The 18,999-nt window shown below is 38.9% G+C and overlaps 6 protein-coding genes and 1 pseudogene across 7 annotated transcripts in view; 5 read left to right on the top strand and 2 right to left on the bottom strand.

Annotated features, from left to right (window-relative positions):
• On the bottom strand, positions 10 to 4,874 carry LOC104722935 (kinesin-like protein KIN-14C). Its single transcript, XM_010441195.1, has 17 exons — positions 4,545 to 4,874; positions 3,980 to 4,198; positions 3,735 to 3,879; positions 3,540 to 3,649; positions 3,335 to 3,454; positions 3,018 to 3,221; positions 2,711 to 2,920; positions 2,536 to 2,610; positions 2,282 to 2,428; positions 2,067 to 2,205; positions 1,857 to 1,966; positions 1,454 to 1,615; positions 1,140 to 1,360; positions 866 to 947; positions 663 to 767; positions 476 to 580; positions 10 to 387 (listed from the first exon to the last, which is right to left on the bottom strand). Exons 1-17 carry the CDS (start codon positions 4,587 to 4,589, stop codon positions 208 to 210), a joined length of 2,379 nt encoding a protein of 792 aa, XP_010439497.1. The 5' UTR covers positions 4,590 to 4,874; the 3' UTR covers positions 10 to 207.
• On the top strand, positions 5,114 to 6,430 carry LOC104722934 (oxygen-evolving enhancer protein 3-1, chloroplastic-like). Its single transcript, XM_010441194.1, has 3 exons — positions 5,114 to 5,456; positions 5,786 to 6,081; positions 6,179 to 6,430. Exons 1-3 carry the CDS (start codon positions 5,177 to 5,179, stop codon positions 6,275 to 6,277), a joined length of 675 nt encoding a protein of 224 aa, XP_010439496.1. The 5' UTR covers positions 5,114 to 5,176; the 3' UTR covers positions 6,278 to 6,430.
• LOC104722932 (pentatricopeptide repeat-containing protein At4g21300-like) lies at positions 6,963 to 9,667 on the top strand. Its single transcript, XM_010441192.2, has 2 exons — positions 6,963 to 9,476; positions 9,577 to 9,667. The coding sequence occupies exon 1, from the start codon at positions 6,963 to 6,965 to the stop codon at positions 9,438 to 9,440; it is 2,478 nt and encodes an 825-aa protein (XP_010439494.1). The 3' UTR covers positions 9,441 to 9,476; positions 9,577 to 9,667.
• Positions 9,464 to 10,395, bottom strand: LOC104722933. Its single transcript, XM_010441193.2, has 3 exons — positions 10,126 to 10,395; positions 9,841 to 10,046; positions 9,464 to 9,737 (listed from the first exon to the last, which is right to left on the bottom strand). Exons 1-3 carry the CDS (start codon positions 10,222 to 10,224, stop codon positions 9,536 to 9,538), a joined length of 507 nt encoding a protein of 168 aa, XP_010439495.1. The 5' UTR covers positions 10,225 to 10,395; the 3' UTR covers positions 9,464 to 9,535.
• LOC104722931 lies at positions 10,919 to 12,466 on the top strand (annotated as a pseudogene).
• LOC104722930 (subtilisin-like protease SBT3.1) lies at positions 12,552 to 16,235 on the top strand. Its single transcript, XM_010441191.2, has 9 exons — positions 12,552 to 13,230; positions 13,323 to 13,414; positions 13,513 to 13,610; positions 13,712 to 13,873; positions 13,959 to 14,620; positions 14,724 to 15,007; positions 15,093 to 15,207; positions 15,291 to 15,477; positions 15,567 to 16,235. Exons 1-9 carry the CDS (start codon positions 13,006 to 13,008, stop codon positions 16,139 to 16,141), a joined length of 2,400 nt encoding a protein of 799 aa, XP_010439493.1. The 5' UTR covers positions 12,552 to 13,005; the 3' UTR covers positions 16,142 to 16,235.
• The window catches only part of LOC104727873 (subtilisin-like protease SBT3.12), a 4,972-nt gene continuing 2,484 nt past the window's right edge, over positions 16,512 to 18,999 (top strand). The window contains exons 1-5 of one of the 2 annotated variants that reach the window (XM_019233197.1): positions 16,513 to 17,443; positions 17,552 to 17,643; positions 17,756 to 17,853; positions 17,945 to 18,765; positions 18,855 to 18,992. In XM_019233197.1, coding sequence (XP_019088742.1) covers positions 17,333 to 17,443; positions 17,552 to 17,643; positions 17,756 to 17,853; positions 17,945 to 18,765; positions 18,855 to 18,992 — 1,260 coding nt within the window. In that variant the 5' untranslated portion in view covers positions 16,513 to 17,332. Of the gene's footprint in view, positions 17,444 to 17,551; positions 17,644 to 17,755; positions 17,854 to 17,944; positions 18,766 to 18,854; positions 18,993 to 18,999 lie in introns of both variants that reach the window. The other variant, XM_019233196.1, reaches the window with a different exon arrangement.

Below are 18,999 nucleotides of genomic sequence, written 5' to 3'. Positions count from 1 at the left end.
TACATTAAACAATCAATAGCAGATGATCATGTTTCTCATACAACATGGAGAAAGCCACGTTGCTAAGACAGCAAGCTGCTCCACAATCATAAAGATCCCGAACTAAATGTTAGTAATGGATTTGAGAGGTTACAAGAGATAGATGTGTCAAAAACCCACAAGAGAAGAGCTGTGAATTACTAATTGGCAGAATTTTTTGAACATTTTTTAGCCATAGCTTAAGCGAGAGTCAAGGAGCTTCTGTGAAGTTTGTCTCCTAGGTATGCCAATTTCACATGCGTTCACCCTTGCAGCAAACCGAAGAGAACAAAGAGACTCTCCAGCAGAAGATGGTTCAGGGGAAATGTTTACGAACATCAAGGTTTTTGAATCTCCCCCTAAGCAAGGCTGTTCAAAGATAGACCATTGTTACTTAATCTACAACAGCATTTTAAAACTTCCTGCAGACACACTATTATAAACAACGAAAACAAACCTGGAGCAGATAGGTTAGCTTCGAGTTTCTGAAAGGTACATGATCTTCTTTCTTAGCCAGTGCGAAGATAACATCACTCAAAGCTGATAAACTTTTGTTTATAGCCTGTGGCAGTGCAGAACAAAGATCAGTAAGGATATGTTGAAGCTAATATCTTGGAAAAGTTGTGTTTGAAGTAGCAAAAAACCTGTGTCTCCTTTAATCGATCTCCAGTTGCCCCACTCTTTGATAGCCTCTCGCTTCCAGCAAGATCGATTAGGTTGAGAACACCTTGTACTTGCTGTTCAGTGCTCTGAAAAAGGAGAGATGTGTTGATAAATAAAGGATTTCAAAGTAGGAAAGAAAGTCTATAATGCAAGAATCAACTCCAGATGGCAAAGACATTATTACCTCATTAACACCTGAAATCCGCATAGTAAACACGAAGTGACTTCTAGATGATTGCTCATTCATTTGAGTCTTACCTACTGACCTGCAAAAAGAGAATTCACATGTTGGGTTAATTGAGAGAGATTTATTTATTTGCATGTTATGCATTCAAGAAAATCCAGTTTCAATTACCATGTATGCATACAAGAACAAGAATGTTAGTATGTTACTATATTCTCATAATCCGTGGCTAGCGAAACAGGGTAGAAATCATTATAAAGTTCAAAGGCAATACCTGCTCTGAGCAGCCTGCTGTAAGAGTGAGGATATCTTTCCAATGCTGGATACATCAAATATGGTCAAGTCGCTGACATGGGTGTGTCCATTTACGTCATGGGTGATTGTATATTGCTTTCCTGAGGTGCCACTGTCTGCTCGCACCAACTCCATAGAAGTTGTTCGATTTGAAGAGAGCAAATCCCTGATGGTCTCATTATAGATCTCCAACATCGATACCTATATTTTAAAGGAAAGTTTAAAATCCATAATTAAGTTAGGGAAAAGGTGATGCAAATAAAATCAATCAGCAATATGGGATGAAATGTAAACCTGCATTTTGTACTTCCAGCCTTGTGCACCGAGTGCTTGACTGGCTTGGAATATCTGTTCAAGTGATCGAGGGATCAGTCCTTTCTGTTCTGGCCTCTCAGGCCTGCCCATCATGGTGTAGGTCTTTCCAGAACCTGTCTGACCATAGGCAAAGATACAAACCTGTATCCACAAAGTATTTAAGATAGAGGCATCAGTAACATCACCTGTCTTCATATTTGACACTGAAAAAAGGAGTTACATCTACAAAGGCTCTCTGCGATACACATACAACATATTCAACCATTACTTCAAACGAGATACTATGCGTTCATACCTTCAATCTTATCAGAGTTCCTTTAGCTAGAAAATTATTTTCATAGCAGGAATATCCATAATGCATAAATTAATGAAGAGAACATACCTTATAGCCATCCAATGCACTTTGTACAAGTTGAGATATTTCAAAGAATACTTCCTCCTGGGAAGCGTCGTGATTAAAAACTTTGTCAAATGTGAAAGGATGTTTGTTTCCTGATGACAATTGGTGGATAACACGAGTCAGGAAAAAAGGATTTAATGCGGGATTAGTCATCCATAGCTAAAACTAGTTCAAGTCAGGCAATAGTCATACCACTCTGGACCAAATCAACACTTCTTCCTTGAGCTTCTGTTGAAGTAGGATAGGCTATCACAGTTGCTTCATGTCGTCCTCCATCATCTGGTAACAAGGGACGCACTCGGCAGAAGACCCGTATATTTCCTTTTAGTTCCTGAATTTAGAACTTCTCTTAGCTCATATCAAGACAGCCACATATATAATCCTACCAAAAAACAATATTTTCTTACAAGAATAGTGTTATGAAGCTTCTTCCGCAATAACTCTCCCTCACAGAGTTGATGCTCCATGTCTGCAAGGCGGTAATGTAATTCACATAGTAGATGCTTCTGCCCCTCAAACTCTGTCCTAGTAAGAGATACTGATGCATCTGCAATCTGTATTCACAGTTACAAATATCTATCAACGAAGCTATTTGAAATCAAGAGTATCTGATGGTAATGCACTTCTTTAACTTCCAAAGTAAACTTGATCGTCCCGGTACCTTTTGCTTTTCATTGGCGATTGCCAATTGCTGCTCCAACATACTTATTCGCTCCTTTTGCAACGAACATGTTTCCTGCAGTGTAAAATTGCTATGTCAGCTAACCAAATATGAGGCAGGAATTCAGAAAGTGCAACTTTGAACTGACATCCAATACTTCAAAAAAAGTACCAACCTCTAACGATCCTGATTTTGCTATCAAGCTGTCTAGCTCTTGCGATGATTTCCCAACATTCTCCTGGTACTTCCCGATCTCCTCAGTTAGCTTCAGTGACTGTTCAACTTGACGATCACGATCATCCCTTACTTGTTGGAGCTCATTCCGAAGATTAGTAACTTCCGAAAGCAATGAATCCTTTTGTTTTATAGCGTCATCTTGCAAAACCTTGAATGCAAAAAAAGGAAGAGGAACAAATTAAGGAGAAATGAGACCAATGAAGTAGGCATGGGACTATAAGACCGGTGGTAGAGATGAAACTTACTCTGCTTGAAGCTAATTGATCCTGCAGAGACTTGCTGTGACCCCTTAGTGTACTAAGATTCTCCACGATGCTTGACTTCTCTTTTTCAGCACGTGTGAGTGCAGCTCGAACTGTTTCAAGATCAGTCTGGAGTTTGGTGTTATATTGTTGCAAACTTGTGTTATACTCTTGCAGCCTTTTGTACATATCCTCAAGTGATGTCACCTATAAATATAAAACAGTTAATTTTCCTTAGTACCTAACAGATCCTGTAGAACTAACACGGGAAAATAGAAACGAAAACACCTAAAGAAGATAACAGAAGACATGATATATACCTTCTGATTGGCAGTCAATTTCTCTTCTTTAACTTTATCAAGTTCTTCTCCGAGAGAAGCCTGCACTTTCTCAGCTGCAACTCTAGATTCTTTTTCTCTTCTATGACATTCAATGGCATCCTAGTGTCCAAAAAGTAAGAAATCAAACTCAAGTAAAGATTTGTATTAAGAGACATCATTCGCAGGGAGGAAAAAGATGCCTTGCCTGTTTACTAGACTCCTCCTTTGCAAGCTTGTCATGTAGTGACACTACATTCTCTTCCAAATTCGATATAGTGGCCTGTAGCTCTTCCTCTTTTGTCATAGCCTCCAACTCTATAAAAGTTTTAAGGTCAGGGACTAGAACCAAATCCGTGAACAACTTGTTTCATGTAAAGGAACCACAAGAAAGAAAAATTACCTTTGTGGTTGTATTTTTGTTCCGCAGATTCTAGAGAAACCTTCAAATTTTCCTTTTCTTGGACATGGGTTTCATCAACTTGTTGGAACCATCTAACACAAACCTTCAGTCTCTTTATGATATCCGTCATTTGCTCAATCTTAGCCTGCAGGGACAGAGAAAAAGAACTACCTAGTGAGAAACCACAGAAGAAACATCTACAATGTTTAAGAGCATAGAACAAGTTTTTAACTCAGTTAACAAACCTTTGTATCAAACTTCCCAGCTTTTGCTCTCTCACTAAGCAATGCCAATACTTCATCTTTAGTAAAATCAACTTTCCCACACTCTTCTATACTACCCACATCACTGGTCGTCGTGATATCTTGTTTGTTCACAGCAGAAAACGCTTGTCTTCTCCCAGTCCCTTGCGTTTCCACTTTCCTTCGCTTGTCAAATGGAATGCTACCCAAACCCTCCTTTTTCTGAAATCAAATCATCAAACATAATTCATACAAATCAAGTAAATCCACAGATTTTTCATCAATTTTGTAACGAGACCATATCCAGCTACAAAAAAAAAAAAAAAAATAGAATCCCAGAACCCAGAATTACCCTAAATTTCTCGATAAGAATAAGAAATGTCAAAGCCGATGAGTATAAGACTTTAAAATTTTCATCTGTAAGTAACAGAACAAAACCCTAAACGCGAAAGTAGTGATTCAAACAACCAATCAACCCAATTTCTAGGGTTTTTTATTTCACAAACCCAGAACACACAAAAATGACAACGAAACTAAGTAGCAAAGAACGGAGAAAAAAAAGGCTTACAGAGTTAGGACTACGAGGAGGACGATTCTGGTTGCGAGAAGCCATCTCCGAGAATCAAAATTTTTTTACAGATCTCGTCTCCTTTCTCCCAAAATTCGAGTTACTGACGCAGTATCCTCTAGAAACAGTCTCCGATTGATTCTCACCGCGAACTTCTCAATCGAAAAGACGAGAATCTAATCTAGGGTTCTTGCTTTTTCCTAATTTGGGGATTTTTGTGTGTTTGTGAGAGAGACTGAAGGAGCCTCTGTACTGTATAGTTTTGAAATTCGAACTAATTTCAAATTAGACGTGGCGGACTTTTGGAATTATTATAACGTTACTTCTCTCATTTCTTTCCTTTCGTTGTTTTGTCAATAAAAAGGAAAAAAATTATTATAAGTATGGACTCATTTTGGGCCTATAAAGTTCGGCCCAACATATTTAAGTTTCCTTCTTGTCACGTGGACAAAAGAACCAAGATATACACGTGGCTTTGTACGAGTGGTTAAAACCATATCCAAGTTATCTAAAGTGCAGATAAGGCGCTTCTGTGTCGGAGACTGAAGCTAACCAACCATATAAGCGTAAACCAATCATCATCGCTTCAGTTTTCGTCGTCTTGAGAAAAAAAGATAATTAAAAAAAAAAAAATGGCTTCGATGGGTGGATTACGTGGCGCATCTCCGGCGGTTCTTGAAGGAAGCTTAACCATCAACGGCTCGAGCCGTCTGATGAACGTCACCGGAAGAGTGTCTGTGGCTCAAAGGTCTAGACTTGTGGTGAGAGCTCAGCAGAGTGAGGAGACTTCTCGACGGTCTGTGATTGGTATCGTGGCTGCTGGTTTAGCCGGTGGATCGTTTGTTCAGGCTGTCCTTGCTGATGCTAATCCGATCAAAGTTGGTCCTCCTCCACCTCTTTCCGGTGGTCTTCGTAAGTTTAACTAATTAATCTTTCAAAAAGATTACCATTAGCATTTTTGTTATGAGATTAGGTAACGTAATTTAGGTTAAGCTATCTAGATACATTGTTGTAAGTTTACAATGTGGCTGCTTAATCGTTTTTTTTTGTATAAGAACTGATAAGAGTTCGTAATAGTCAAGCATGTGTAGTGGGAATGAAGAAGAAGTATAATGTTTAATCTGGATTTGAGTTGTGTTTGGTATATAAGTATGACATAGAGTCATTAGACAGTAGATAACACTAATTGAAATTGTTTAATTTTCTATGGTGACAACATTGTGTATTGTTATGTTGAGCAGCTGGGACAGATAACTCAGACCAAGCAAGAGACTTTTCATTGGCATTGAAAAGCAGATTTTATTTACAGCCATTGCCACCAACAGAAGCTGCAGCTAGAGCCAAAGAATCAGCTCAGGATATCATAAATGTCAAGTCATTGATCGAAAAGAAAGCTTGGCCATATGTTCAGAATGATCTCCGTTCCAAGGCTTCTTATCTTCGTTATGACCTTAACACAATCATCTCCTCCAAACCCAAGGATGAGAAGAAGCCCCTCAAGGAACTCACCAAGAAGCTCTTCGATACCATCGACAATGTAAGTTTCCTCCATGTAACTAAGCTCATTTGTTAAGATTCTGTAATGTTTCTTATTTGTCTGATCGAGTGTTTGTTTATGGTTGATGCTCTGGCAGCTGGATTATGCGGCGAAGAAAAAGAGTTCCCCGCAGGCTGAGAAGTACTATGCTGAGACTGTCTCTGCTTTGAACGAAGTTCTTGCCAAGATTGGTTAAATAAGCATTTCAATTTCTGCATTTTTCTTGTAAATTGTCATCTCATGATTTTTGTTCCTGAGTACTTTAGACTCAAATCAAATTCGTGAATCTGAAATTATGTTTCACGTTTTTTTTACCAGAATGAATGGTAATTTCTTGAATATGCATTAACTTTGCTTGCATGGTGATTTACCAAACCATATCATTACATTACCTAAAAGAAATCTATTCATGGAAGCTCTTTGGTTTATTTAAATGCTTCTACACTATATTTCAAATCGATTCTCGTTAAGTACGTTGGAGATCTCCACTCCACATATGGTGTTGTACATTGTACAAGGTCCAAAACCGAATCAAGCTTCAATTGGATTAAACGTTTACCTGTAATCTTGTAAAAATCAATTACAAACCGAATCGAAAAGAAATTATGCTAACCGGAAACAACCGGTTCGATGTGGCAGCGATTTAACTTTAATTGGGCCTCAATGATGACTCGAGGCCCATATTAAAGTTTTATTTGCACGTGTGGTTTATACAGTTCTTCGTCTGCCCTAATTCCCGGCGCCCTTTCCCCGGCTACTTTCACCGATCATCGTCGTCGTCGGCAACTCGCTGACTCAGTGAGTCCTCGATGACGAAGCCAACTAGTCTTTAATTGTTTTCTTCTTATTTCTCTTTGCCTCTATCTTTTTATAAAGAGGCTATGAGTATCTCCACAGTCGCTAAGCGCTTCGTCGTCGGAGAATCTCTCCCTCGTCGACTTACATTACTCTTGCAAGCTTGCTCTAACCCAACCCTGCTTCGGCAAGGTAAGCAAGTACACGCCTTTCTAATCGTAAACAGAGTCTCCGGTGATAGTTATATCGATGAGAGGATCTTAGGGATGTACGGAATGTGTGGTAGCTTTTCAGATTGTGGTAAAATGTTCTACAGGCTTGATATAAGACGTAGTAGCATCAGACCGTGGAATTCGATTATCAGCAGTTTTGTTCGAAATGGTTTATTGAATCAGGCTTTGTCGTTTTACTTCAAGATGTTGTGTTGTGGAGTTAGTCCTGATGTATCTACGTTTCCTTGTCTCGTTAAGGCTTGTGTTGCTTTGAAGAATTTTAAAGGGATTGAGTTTCTTAGGGGTACTGTTTCTTCTCTTGGGATGGATTGTAATGAGTTTGTTGCGAGTTCTTTGATCAAAGCTTATCTTGAGTATGGAAAGATTGATGTAGCGGGTGAGTTGTTTGGTAGAGTTCGTCAGAAAGATTGTGTTATATGGAATGTGATGCTTAATGGGTATGCAAAGTGTGGAGCTTTGGATAGTGTTATAAAAGGGTTTAGTGCAATGAGGATGGATCAGATTAGTCCTAATGCTGTCACGTTTGATTGTGTTTTATCGGTGTGTGCCTCTAAGTCATTGATTGATCTCGGACTTCAGCTTCATGGTCTGGCGGTTGTTTCTGGATTGGATTTTGAAGGTTCTATCAAAAACTCGCTTCTATCTTTGTATTCCAAATGTGGTCGTTTTGATGATGCATCTAAGTTGTTTCGGATGATGTCTCGTGCTGATACGGTGACATGGAATTGCATGATATCTGGATATGTTGAGAGTGGACTAATGGAAGAAAGCTTAACTTTTTTCTGTGAGATGATATCTTCAGGTGTCTTACCTGATGCTATCACATTTTCTAGTTTGCTCCCATCAGTTTCAAGGTTCGAAAACCTTGAGTATTGTAGGCAAATTCATTGCTATATTATGAGACATGGCATACCGCTGGATATTTTCTTAACAAGTGCTCTTATCGATGCTTATTTTAAGTGTAGAGGTGTTTCTATGGCACAAAATATTTTCAGTCAGTGTAAATCAGTTGACGTTGTAGTAATCACATCAATGATCTCTGGGTATTTGCATAATGGTTTGTATATTGATGCCTTAGAGATGTTGAGGTGGCTGATCAAGGTGAAAGTGAGTCCAAATGAGATAACTTTGGTGTCTATTTTACCGGTAATTAGTGGTTTGGCTGCATTGAAAATCGGGAGGGAACTCCATGGTTTCATTATCAAGAAAGGTTTCAATAACAGGTGCAATATTGAATCCGCTGTTATCGACATGTATGCTAAGTGTGGAAGAATGGATCTTGCTTATGAAATATTTGGGAGACTCTCTAAGAAGGATGTTGTTTCGTGGAATTCCATGATCACACGTTGCTCACAGAGTGATGATCCGAGTGCGGCTATTGATATTTTCCGACAAATGGGAGTTTCGGGAATCAGTTTTGATTGTGTTAGTATTTCAGCTGCTCTTTCTGCTTGTGCAAACTTACCTTCCGAGTGTTATGGGAAAGCTATTCATGGTTTTATGATAAAGCATTCAATTGTTTCTGATGTATATAGCGAAAGTACATTGATAGACATGTATGCTAAGTGTGGAAATCTAAAATCTGCGATGAATGTTTTTGAGAGGATGAAAGAAAGGAACATTGTGTCGTGGAACAGCATCATTGCTGCATATGGGAACCACGGGAAGCTACAAGATTCCCTCTGTTTATTTCGTGAAATGGTTGAAAATGGCGGACTTCGTCCTGATGAAATCACATTTCTTGAGATAATATCTTCATGTTGTCACGTTGGAGATGTTGATGAAGGAGTCCACTTCTTCAGATCCATGACTGAGGATTATGGAATCCAACCACAGCAGGAGCATTACGCGTGCGTTGTGGATCTGTTTGGACGAGCTGGTCGATTAAACGAAGCTTATGAGACTGTTAAGAGCATGGCGTTTTCTCCAGATGCAGGAGTTTGGGGAACGTTACTTGGAGCCTGTCGGCTTCACAAGAATGTCGAACTTGCTAAAGTTGCTTCAAGCAGGTTAATGGGTTTAGATCCTCGGAATTCTGGTTACTATGTTTTGATTTCTAATGCACATGCTAATGCTGAGGAATGGGGTGGAGTGACTAAAGTTCGGAGCTTAATGAAAGAGAAAGGAGTTCAGAAAATTCCAGGTTATAGTTGGATCGAAATCAACAAAATAACTCATTTGTTTGTTTCTGGCGATGTAAATCATCCCAAGTCTTCACATATCTATTCGTTGCTAAATTTGCTTCTCGAAGAGCTGAGGCTAGAAGGATACATACCACAGCCTTATCTTCCATTGCACCCAGAGTCAACAAGAAAACTAAATCCGGCTTGAAGATTCATTGAGAAAGACATAAGTATAGAAAACCAGGTATATATATCTTTAAGTCAAATTTAAACATTGTGTTAAATTTAAAGAAAGAAAAATTTTCAAGCATGGATTGCGCTCGTCTGTTCTCGTGTTGAAGCAGTTGCAGAGATGTAATAAGCAACAGCGAAGAGACCATGAATGAAACAGAGGACCCCTCCTATGGACAGAACCCGATGGTGCGATATCCCACAGTTCTTTCTTGATCTTGAGTTTGCCATTGTCCCTACGATCAGCATCGAGAACGCAATCGCTAATATAATCCTGAGAAAATACAAAAAAGGATCTATGAACAAAGCTCTCTACAAGTCTCCTTCCTCACAAGTGATTTACACATTTGTGCTGTTTATGTGGTGTTTTGACTTACCAGGAGAATATCAGAGAAGCCACGGCGAGCTGTTTATTGGCAGAGGACTTTTCAAGGTCCTGTCTTGAGACAACACATAGACACCCACCGAGCAAGTTAGCAGTTACATGGGCTACCGCCAAAAGGATGCACGCAGCTAAACCATACTTGAAGGCTGTGTAACTCGGGTCTCTACACTCGAAAATCCACATCTTCAAATGCTTCACCTGCACCTCAAAACCAAACAAGTTAGTGAAATCCGCAACTCTGGTCAGACTTGTGGATGTGTGTGTATGTGTAATGTACCTTGTTCTGAGCTATTTCGGCTTCAATGCCGAGAATTCCAGCTGAAACATCCATGGCTAGGATCAAGATACAGATGAAGAACCCTACGTTCCTTGCCATTGTCAATGAAACAAGTCCTTACAAGCAAACAAAGAAGCAGCGATGACTATTTGTTGACGTAATAACTTGTTCTTGTATATTTTTATAGGCAATTAGAACTGTAAGCTTTAAGAGAGAGACTCTCTTCGTTGGATGGAATAGGAATAAAGTTAAAGATATAAGTCTCCTTTTCTTTGCATTTTTACTAATGATCATGTTAAAGAGAATAAAAGTTTAGCTGTGATCCTTCATGCAAAGCTCTCTTTTTTTCATCAGAGACATTTAACTTTTACAACATTTTGAAGGACAAATTATGCAATAATCAAACTTAAATATTATAATTAGCAAAATCATACTGTATTTCAGTGGAATTAAAGATAAATACCAACGGACACTTTTTCTATTTTTAGCTAATTGCTTAATTTGTATAGTATTCTTTATTCTTCCCCTTCCATGTTATACAACCTTTCTAATATTCGTATTCTTGGACAGAGCAGCCAAGCAAAGAAGATGTGAAACGTTTGCGGTTTGAAACGCTGTAATATAACAAAAGTTTCAATTTTCCCAAAATTTGCGTTTTCCATTCATTGTGTCGTTGATGACGTGGCTACGTTAAAAAGAGTGACGTGGAGAAGCGGTGATGACGTGGCAAATTTCTCTAGAAGCAGCTCCACTCTTCGACTTACTTATTTTGTGTCTTTAAAAACAAAAAAAATCGAGTAATGTTCGATTCTTCCAGAGTTCGAATTCTCAGGAAGAAGAAGAAGAAGAAGAAGAGGTGAACTGAGAAAAATGGCGGCGTACTACAGATGGAAGAGTTTTGAGGAGAACGAAGATCGTCCGGAGAAGCCTCGCCGTTACGGTGTAACGGAGATTCGAGGTCCTCGTTACTCCGTTCTCAGCCAGAACCTTCTTCAGGTACCTTACCGTTTTAATTATTCCGGTCATGATTTAACGATTTGACTTGATTAGACTTTTACGGTTAGTTAATCGTGTTGATTTAGGAAATATTTGAATCGATGGGACAATTTGTTGATGGATTAAAGTTCTCGGGAGGATCCAACAGTTTAATTCCAAAATCATTCATCAAACAAGCTATTGAAACGGCTCATGAACACGGTGTGTATGTTAGTACTGGGGATTGGGCTGAACATATGCTTCGGAGTGGTGGTCCTTCAGCTTTCAAAGACTATGTGGAGGTAAAGGTGTTTTTCAAAGATGACGTGTTTAGTATTGGAGAAGAATTAGGTTTTTGTGAGGCTAATTAGTGTTTTTTTGTGTGGAGTAGGAGTGTAAGCAATTGGGGTTTGACACTATAGAGCTGAATGCAAATTTGCTTGAGGTTCCTGAAGAAACTCTTCTACGATATGTACGTCTGATTAAGAGTGGTGGTCTCAGAGCTAAACCAATGTTTGCTGTGAAATTCAACAAGTCTGATATTCCTGGTAGGAATAGAGCATTTGGCTCTTATGTTGTTCCGGAACCTCGATCAACTGGTAAGAAACTCGTTGGGTGAGCAGTGAGAGACTGAGAGTTTTTTTAGATTTACATGCTTACTGAGAGAAGTACTTTGTTTTCACAGAGTTTGTTGAGGACATAGATCTCTTGATCAGAAAGGCTGAAAGGTGTTTAGAAGCCGGGGCAGACACGATTATGATTGATGCAGATGATGTCTGCAAATACGCAGATTCTCTTCGAGCAGACATAATTGCTAAAGTCATAGGGCGTTTGGGTATAGAGAAGACTATGTTTGAAGCATCTGATGCGAAGTTGGCTGAGTGGTTCATCAAACGTTATGGTCCAAATGTATTTGCTGATACTCCTCTCTACTTATTTTTAAATTTTACCTTCTGTTTGACTGGTTACCCTCACAGGTTTCCTGTCTCTTCGTCTTTGTTTTTCAGGTGAATCTATACGTGGATCATTCTCAGATTATGGATCTCGAGTGTCTCCGTGGTCGTCATCTGGGTAAAGATCAGATCTGTTCTCGGTTCCTCCTACTTCTTGTTTTAGAGCAGTAGCTCTTTCATTACGTCTAAAGCTGTGTGAATTCTTATGAATTATGTCGTATGTGTCTGATGTTTTGTGCTTCTTTAATGCTGTAAGAAAGCAAATGGTTATGAGAATAATGTGATCACTGATCTTATAATGTCTTGGTCGATCTCCTAGGTTAAGTCTCTTATAATGTATACTACCGAGTAAAGTAATGCACAAGGGTTTTTTGTTCTTGTTTGTCTTGAGCAATAAAATAAGCAGTTCAGTATCCTTTAAGCTGTGAATCCAAAACATCAATTTTTAACCATGCGTTTTACTATTTTGGTTAAAACTTCTCTGTAATATCTTTTGATATATATATATGTATAGAATCATAAAGTTCTACCAACCATAACCAGTGGCCTAATTTAACTAGGTGCCATTCCTATCTATCAACATTTAATTTTCATTTCACCAAAATAGAAAATTGTGTTCTGATGTTCTCTCTCTTCCTGTCTGCCACTCCAACGCATATGTCATATTTACATTTCAATTTAGATTTTTGAATCTATTGTACCCGTAGTTATCATAATTATACTCTAAATTTAGCTTGTGCCTAACTGTCATATGCCAATAACACCCATTTTCATTTTGCCTGTTAGTAGTTACAACGTTTCTTTACTGCAGGATACAATCAGTATGTGTGTTAATTGGTTATTCTGTTAATTTATGGAGCCAAATTTTGTTTAACAGTTTAGTTTAAAACAATGGGGATCTATCTATAAAAACACAAGGGAAATCCGGGAGAATACACACTTTCGGTGGAAAATGAAGAGAACTTTGAAAATGGATAGTTCTTTTAGGTTGTGTTTTGCTGCTATAGCATTTGGGTTTGTGTTTATAACAAATGGAAAGCTTAGCTCTGGAACAACACCCCACGAGGCTGATCCTCCTCAGGCATCAATTTTCGCCTTCTCTCCAGAGGCTGCTCCTCTAGAGGGCGATGATTTTCTTACAGATAAACCTGTGCCACCATTTGTCCCCGAGTTCCCGGTATGTAGTCAAATTGTTTTAGATACATGAGGAACTTTTTTTTGTTGTAATTTCTCATTCTCATGTATACATTATCTTTCTGATAATAATAGGTTTATATATTTTACTTGGGGGAAAGGAAACATAATGATGCTAAGTTGGTGAAACAGTCACATTTTGCAATACTGAAATCGGTGCTTGGAAGGTAAAAGAGTGGTTGCATTGAAGATTTTTGGGTGTATAACTTAGCTTCTGAGATGGTTATACCTGAACTAATCTTTTGGTTTGAATCTTGTGTTACAGCGAAGAAGCAGCCAATAAGTCAATGGTCTACAGTTATCACCATGGATTTTCTGGCTTTGCAGCCAAGCTCAAACCAGCCGAGGCAGAAAAATTGAAAAGTATTGTTCTTTATTACATATTTCTCGCTTGTTCATGAGTTCTTAATATTCCAAAAATCAGAAAGCTTTTTTCTCTAAATCATTGTCTGTATTTCTACTAGATCATCCTGAAGTCATTCTTCTTCTGGAAAACCGAAAACTTGTGATGCAAACGACACGGACATGGGATTACTTAGGCCAATTTTCAACTCCAACTTCTTCTAAAGGTCTTCTACATGAGACCAACATGGGCAGTGGTGCTATTATTGGCGTTATCGACTCTGGTATTATATCAATCTCTCTAGCAATTTGTTTCGATCTCAACTTTTCTAAGCAGAGCGTTAACAAATGCTGACATTATATGAGCAGGGATATGGTCGGAATCAGGTGCCTTTGACGATTATGGATATGGCCCAATACCAAAACACTGGAGAGGAAAATGCGTATCTGCAGACCAGTTCAGTTCTGCAGATTGCAACAGAAAGCTTATTGGAGCTAAATACTATATTAATGGTCTTAATGCAGATCTCGAAACAAGAATCAATAGTACTACAGAATATCTATCTCCTCGAGATCGTATTGGGCACGGAACTCAAGTATCCTCAACGGTAGCTGGTTCTTTCGTTTCTAACGTGACTTTGCCTGGTCTCTCATCTGGGTCAATCATGAGAGGCGGCGCTCCAAAGGCCCATATAGCTATGTATAAAGCATGTTGGGGTGTGGAAGGAGGGATGTGTTCAGTTGCTGATGTTTGGAAAGCTTTTGACGAAGCCATTCACGACGGTGTTGATGTTTTGTCAGTTTCTCTTGGTGGCTCAGCCCTGAAATCTCTTGACGCTGAAATCGACATCGCAATTCCAGCACTACACGCAGTGAATAGAGGTATTCCTGTCGTATCTCCAGCTGGTAACGAAGGATCCCGCTTTTCATCGGTTGTTAACGTTTCTCCATGGATTTTAACTGTGGCTGCGACTACCCTCGACCGGTCTTTCCCCACATTGATCACACTCGAGAACAATAAAACGATTCTGGTACATTTTAAACTTCTCAATCTTTAACAATGCAACGCTTGTGAATTGTGAATTGTGAATTGTGATTGAGACTAAAGTTGCCTTTTCATTGCCTGTCTTTCAGGGTCAGAGTCTGTACACAGGACCAGAAATTGGCTTCACTGAAGTGATTAGTACTGATGATCATAGTAATCTTGACCAAGTTACAAAGCGTAAAATTCTATTGCACTTCTCGGCGGGTAACAGTGGTCCGCTGGCGCCGGACGTTATTCAAAAAAACGGTGGTATCGCTCTAATTGATATGAGAAGTCCGACTGATGATAGACTTGAATGTCCCGTAAACTTTCCCTGTATCTACGTGGATTTGGAAGTTGGATCCGAGTTATTTTTCGACATCCATACTACGAGGTTATCTATCTTCACAAACATTGCTCAGTCAAATTAATATCTCATCTTCTTACATATGAGAATCAAAATTGTTGTTTTCTTGCAGATCACTGAAAATTAAGATAAGCCCATACAAGACAATAATTGGCGAAAGTGTAGCAAGTAAAGTTGCAAAGTCATCAGCGAGAGGGCCTAGTGCATTTTCACCTGCCATTCTTAAGGTTCTGTTTACTTCATCTCATATTCTGTGGATCACTAAATCTGGCTTTTTTATTAATCAAGTTAATATTTCTGTGTAATGCAGCCGGATATAGCAGCCCCTGGTGTGACCTTACTAACACCTAGAATACCAACAGATGAAGACACCAGTGAATTCGCTTACTCAGGAACATCGATGGCAACTCCGGTGATCGCAGGAATCGTAGCACTCCTCAAGACTTCGCATCCTAATTGGTCTCCTGCTGCAATAAAATCAGCTCTTGTCACAACAGGTATAGTAATTAATATCTCTTCAAAACTCTTTTCTCATTAAAAAGTCTGCATTTAAACAAAAACTCTTATACCTTATGTGTTCTTTTAGCCATGAAAACCGATCCACATGGCGAGCGTCTAACTGTAGATGGAGGTAACTACAAGGCAGCCGATGCATTCGATTACGGAGGAGGTCTTGTGAATCCGGAGAAAGCCACAGATCCCGGTCTTGTATACGACATGGACATCAATGATTACATACATTACTTATGTTCCCAGGCTCTTTACACAGACAAAAAGGTTTCTGCTCTAACCGGAAACGTCACTAAAAAATGCCCAAGCTCAGGTTCATCGATTCTTGACGTCAACGTACCGTCCATTACAATCCCAGACGTCAAGGGAAACGTCACAGTGACGAGAACCGTGACCAACGTTGGACCTGTGGATTCGGTTTATACGCCTGTGATCGAGGCTCCATTCGGATTCAGCGTAAAGGTTTCGCCAGAGAAGTTGGTGTTTAACAAAGGAAGCAACAAGACCGCGTTTACAGTGAGTGTGTCTCCAGGCTCGCACAGAGTGAACACTGCGTTTTACTTTGGGAGTTTGACTTGGAGTGATGGAGTTCGCAATGTCACGATCCCAATCTCTCTGAGGACACGTTTCATCCCTGATTTTTTCCTGTAAATTGTTTTCATGAAAGTTAAAATGTTTTCACCGAGTCCACTGTAATTGGGGAGGAAAGAATATATCACAATCGGTTTAAAATACTTTTAACTTATCATTGTATTTTTTTTACTCCCATGCTATGAAAATTTTCAAATGGTGCCGTGATGGTTGTAACGACATAATATATACTACATACAGTATATCAAAATAAACTTTACTTATTTTTTCAAATAGCATAAAAAAGGCTTAAAAAGTGAGTTAATATTAGTCGTAAATTTTGTGATGAAAAAAGTAATAAGTTAATAACTAATAACAATTGTTCAGCTGTCATTTTCTCAAACTTTTATCTTTCTACTCATTTTGTTTAGCTCCAATATTAGTTTGCAAAAAAAAAAAAAAAACTCTTTAAGATTTAATATTTTGGGGTTTATTCTTCTTACAGTGTGATTTGGTTGGGGGAAGAAAAAAAAAGGAGAGATTTGAGATTGTTCTCTAATTGAAGAAATTTACTGCGAGTTGATGAAGAAGCAATGGAGACGAAATAGATCGATGCTAATTGTCTTCCTCGTTGATCATCATTAACCTAAGCTTCTCTCTCTATCCTCTCTTATCTTTTCCTTGTTATGATTTGAAGTAATTGCGAAACCTAACCTAGTTTGAGATGTTGTTCATTGTTCATTGTTCATTGTTCATACTTCATATATCGTAAAGCCTAAATGTGTAATTGCTATGGATGAATAGGATTTGCGATCGTGTTCATTGTTCGTAGTTGTAAACCCTAATTGTGTAATTGCTAGTCCCTATTCATTCGACTTTGATTTCTAAATCATCTATTAAGAAAGAAAAAAAATGATTTTTCTAATCTATCGTATGTGATTATAACCTAATCCCATAAATAGAAATTAAAAATGCTAATAAAGAAAATGACAGAGATGAGATTTGTTAAGAGAGATGTGCTAAACAGCCCCAAATTAACAGGAACTACTACATATATAAAACTGATAAAACTGTCTTATGTCAAAATTGGATTTGTCTCGCTTAAAATCTATTTGTACATTTTGGTTTTGTGAGCAATAACTACCTGCTGCTAGCTATTCATGTCTGTTTTGCTGTTCTGTAAGTTTTCCAAGAAGACTATTAAAGAATGAAAAATGTAGACTTTAAGGGTTAAACCAACAAAGAAAGAAGCGATTCTTCCCCACAAGAAACATGGGAATTGTGAAGGGAAGGTCCAAAGCTTGTCTCTTTGTTGTATTCTTGTTCATTCTCAGTTGTGGGTTTTGCGTGTTTGCTCAAGAAAGCAGCAATGAGAAGAGAAAGGTATGTGTAAATGGTCCTCTAGGTTTGTTCTTTTTGTTTCGTCCTTATGTTTGGTCAACTTGTGATTGATGGATGAAACGTTTGTTTGTTTGTTTCGGATTGAGGTAGGTATATATAGTTCATTTAGGTGCGAGGCAACACGATGATCCTGAGTTAGTCTCTGAATCACACCAGAGGATGTTGGAGTCGGTTTTCGAAAGGTATGTATGATATAGAAACAGAGTTCTTGATTTCTCTTTCCTGATGATGATGTCTCATGATTTTTCGAGCTAATGATTTTGTTGCTTGATTTTTGTACTGATGATGATGAAGCCCGGAAGCTGCTCGAAAGTCCATCATCTACAACTATCACCATGGATTTTCCGGGTTTTCAGCCAGGCTTACAGACTCACAAGCTAAACAACTTTCAGGTTTTGTTTTTGAGAGTATATGAAACTAGTGATGAAATTGTTTAAACAAGCTTCTGACACATTTTCTGGTTTTGTTTCATGTCATATCCAGACCGTCCTGATGTTTTCAGTGTCTCACCAAATCGAATGGTTCAGTTGCAGAGCACTAGAGTTTATGATTATTTGGGCCTTTCTCCAACTTTCCCCAAAGGAATTCTCCATGAGACCAACATGGGAAGTGATGTTGTCATTGGTTTTCTTGACTCTGGAATATGGCCAGAGTCTCCGGCTTTTAACGATGAAGGGCTTGGACCAATACCGAAACATTGGAAGGGCAAGTGTGTAGCTGGAGAGGGTTTTGACCCAGCAAAGCATTGCAACAAAAAATTAGTAGGAGCAAAGTACTACACTGATGGCTGGGATGAGATGTTTCCTGGGGAACGAATCAGCGAGGAAGAATATATGTTGTCCCCTAGAGGTCTTGGTGGACATGGGACTACCGTCGCTTCAATTGCAGCATCTTCATTCGTGCCTAATGTCTCATATGGTGGTCTTGCACCTGGAGTCATGAGAGGCGGTGCTCCAAAGGCTCGTATAGCTATGTACAAAGTTGTTTGGGATAGAGAATTTCAGGGTTCGTCCGTTGTGCATATGCTCAAGGCATTCGATGAGGCCATAAATGATGGCGTTGATGTATTGTCGGTTTCAATCGGCGGAATCCTTCCTTCTGGCCCATACCAAGAGGACAATATGGCGCTTGGATCCTTCCATGCAGTGATGAAGGGCATTCCGGTTGTAGCTGGTGCTGCTAATACAGGCCCCGCTGCTTCCACTGTGTCTAATGTAGCTCCGTGGTTGCTCACAGTCGCTGCAACTAACATTGACCGTACCTTTTATGTAGACATGACTTTTGGAAATAACATCACCATGATAGTACGTAAAATGTGTTTTTTTTTTCAGGTCTTTTCACCGGGTTCCAACAGTCTTGGAAACTTAACTCTTTTCCTGTAAAACTGTTTCAGGGTCAAGCTCAACATACAGGTAAGGAATTATCTGCTGGTTTAGTTTACCTCGAAGACTATCAAAACGACACCTCTCCCATACCGGGAAAAGTTTTCCTAACTTTTGTGAAAGAAGATTGGGAAATGACAAGCGCATTGGTGGCTG

This window comes from Camelina sativa, chromosome 11 (assembly GCF_000633955.1).
Source record: "Camelina sativa cultivar DH55 chromosome 11, Cs, whole genome shotgun sequence".
Lineage (NCBI taxonomy): Eukaryota > Viridiplantae > Streptophyta > Magnoliopsida > Brassicales > Brassicaceae > Camelina > Camelina sativa.
This window is presented reverse-complemented; position numbering and strand designations above follow the sequence as displayed.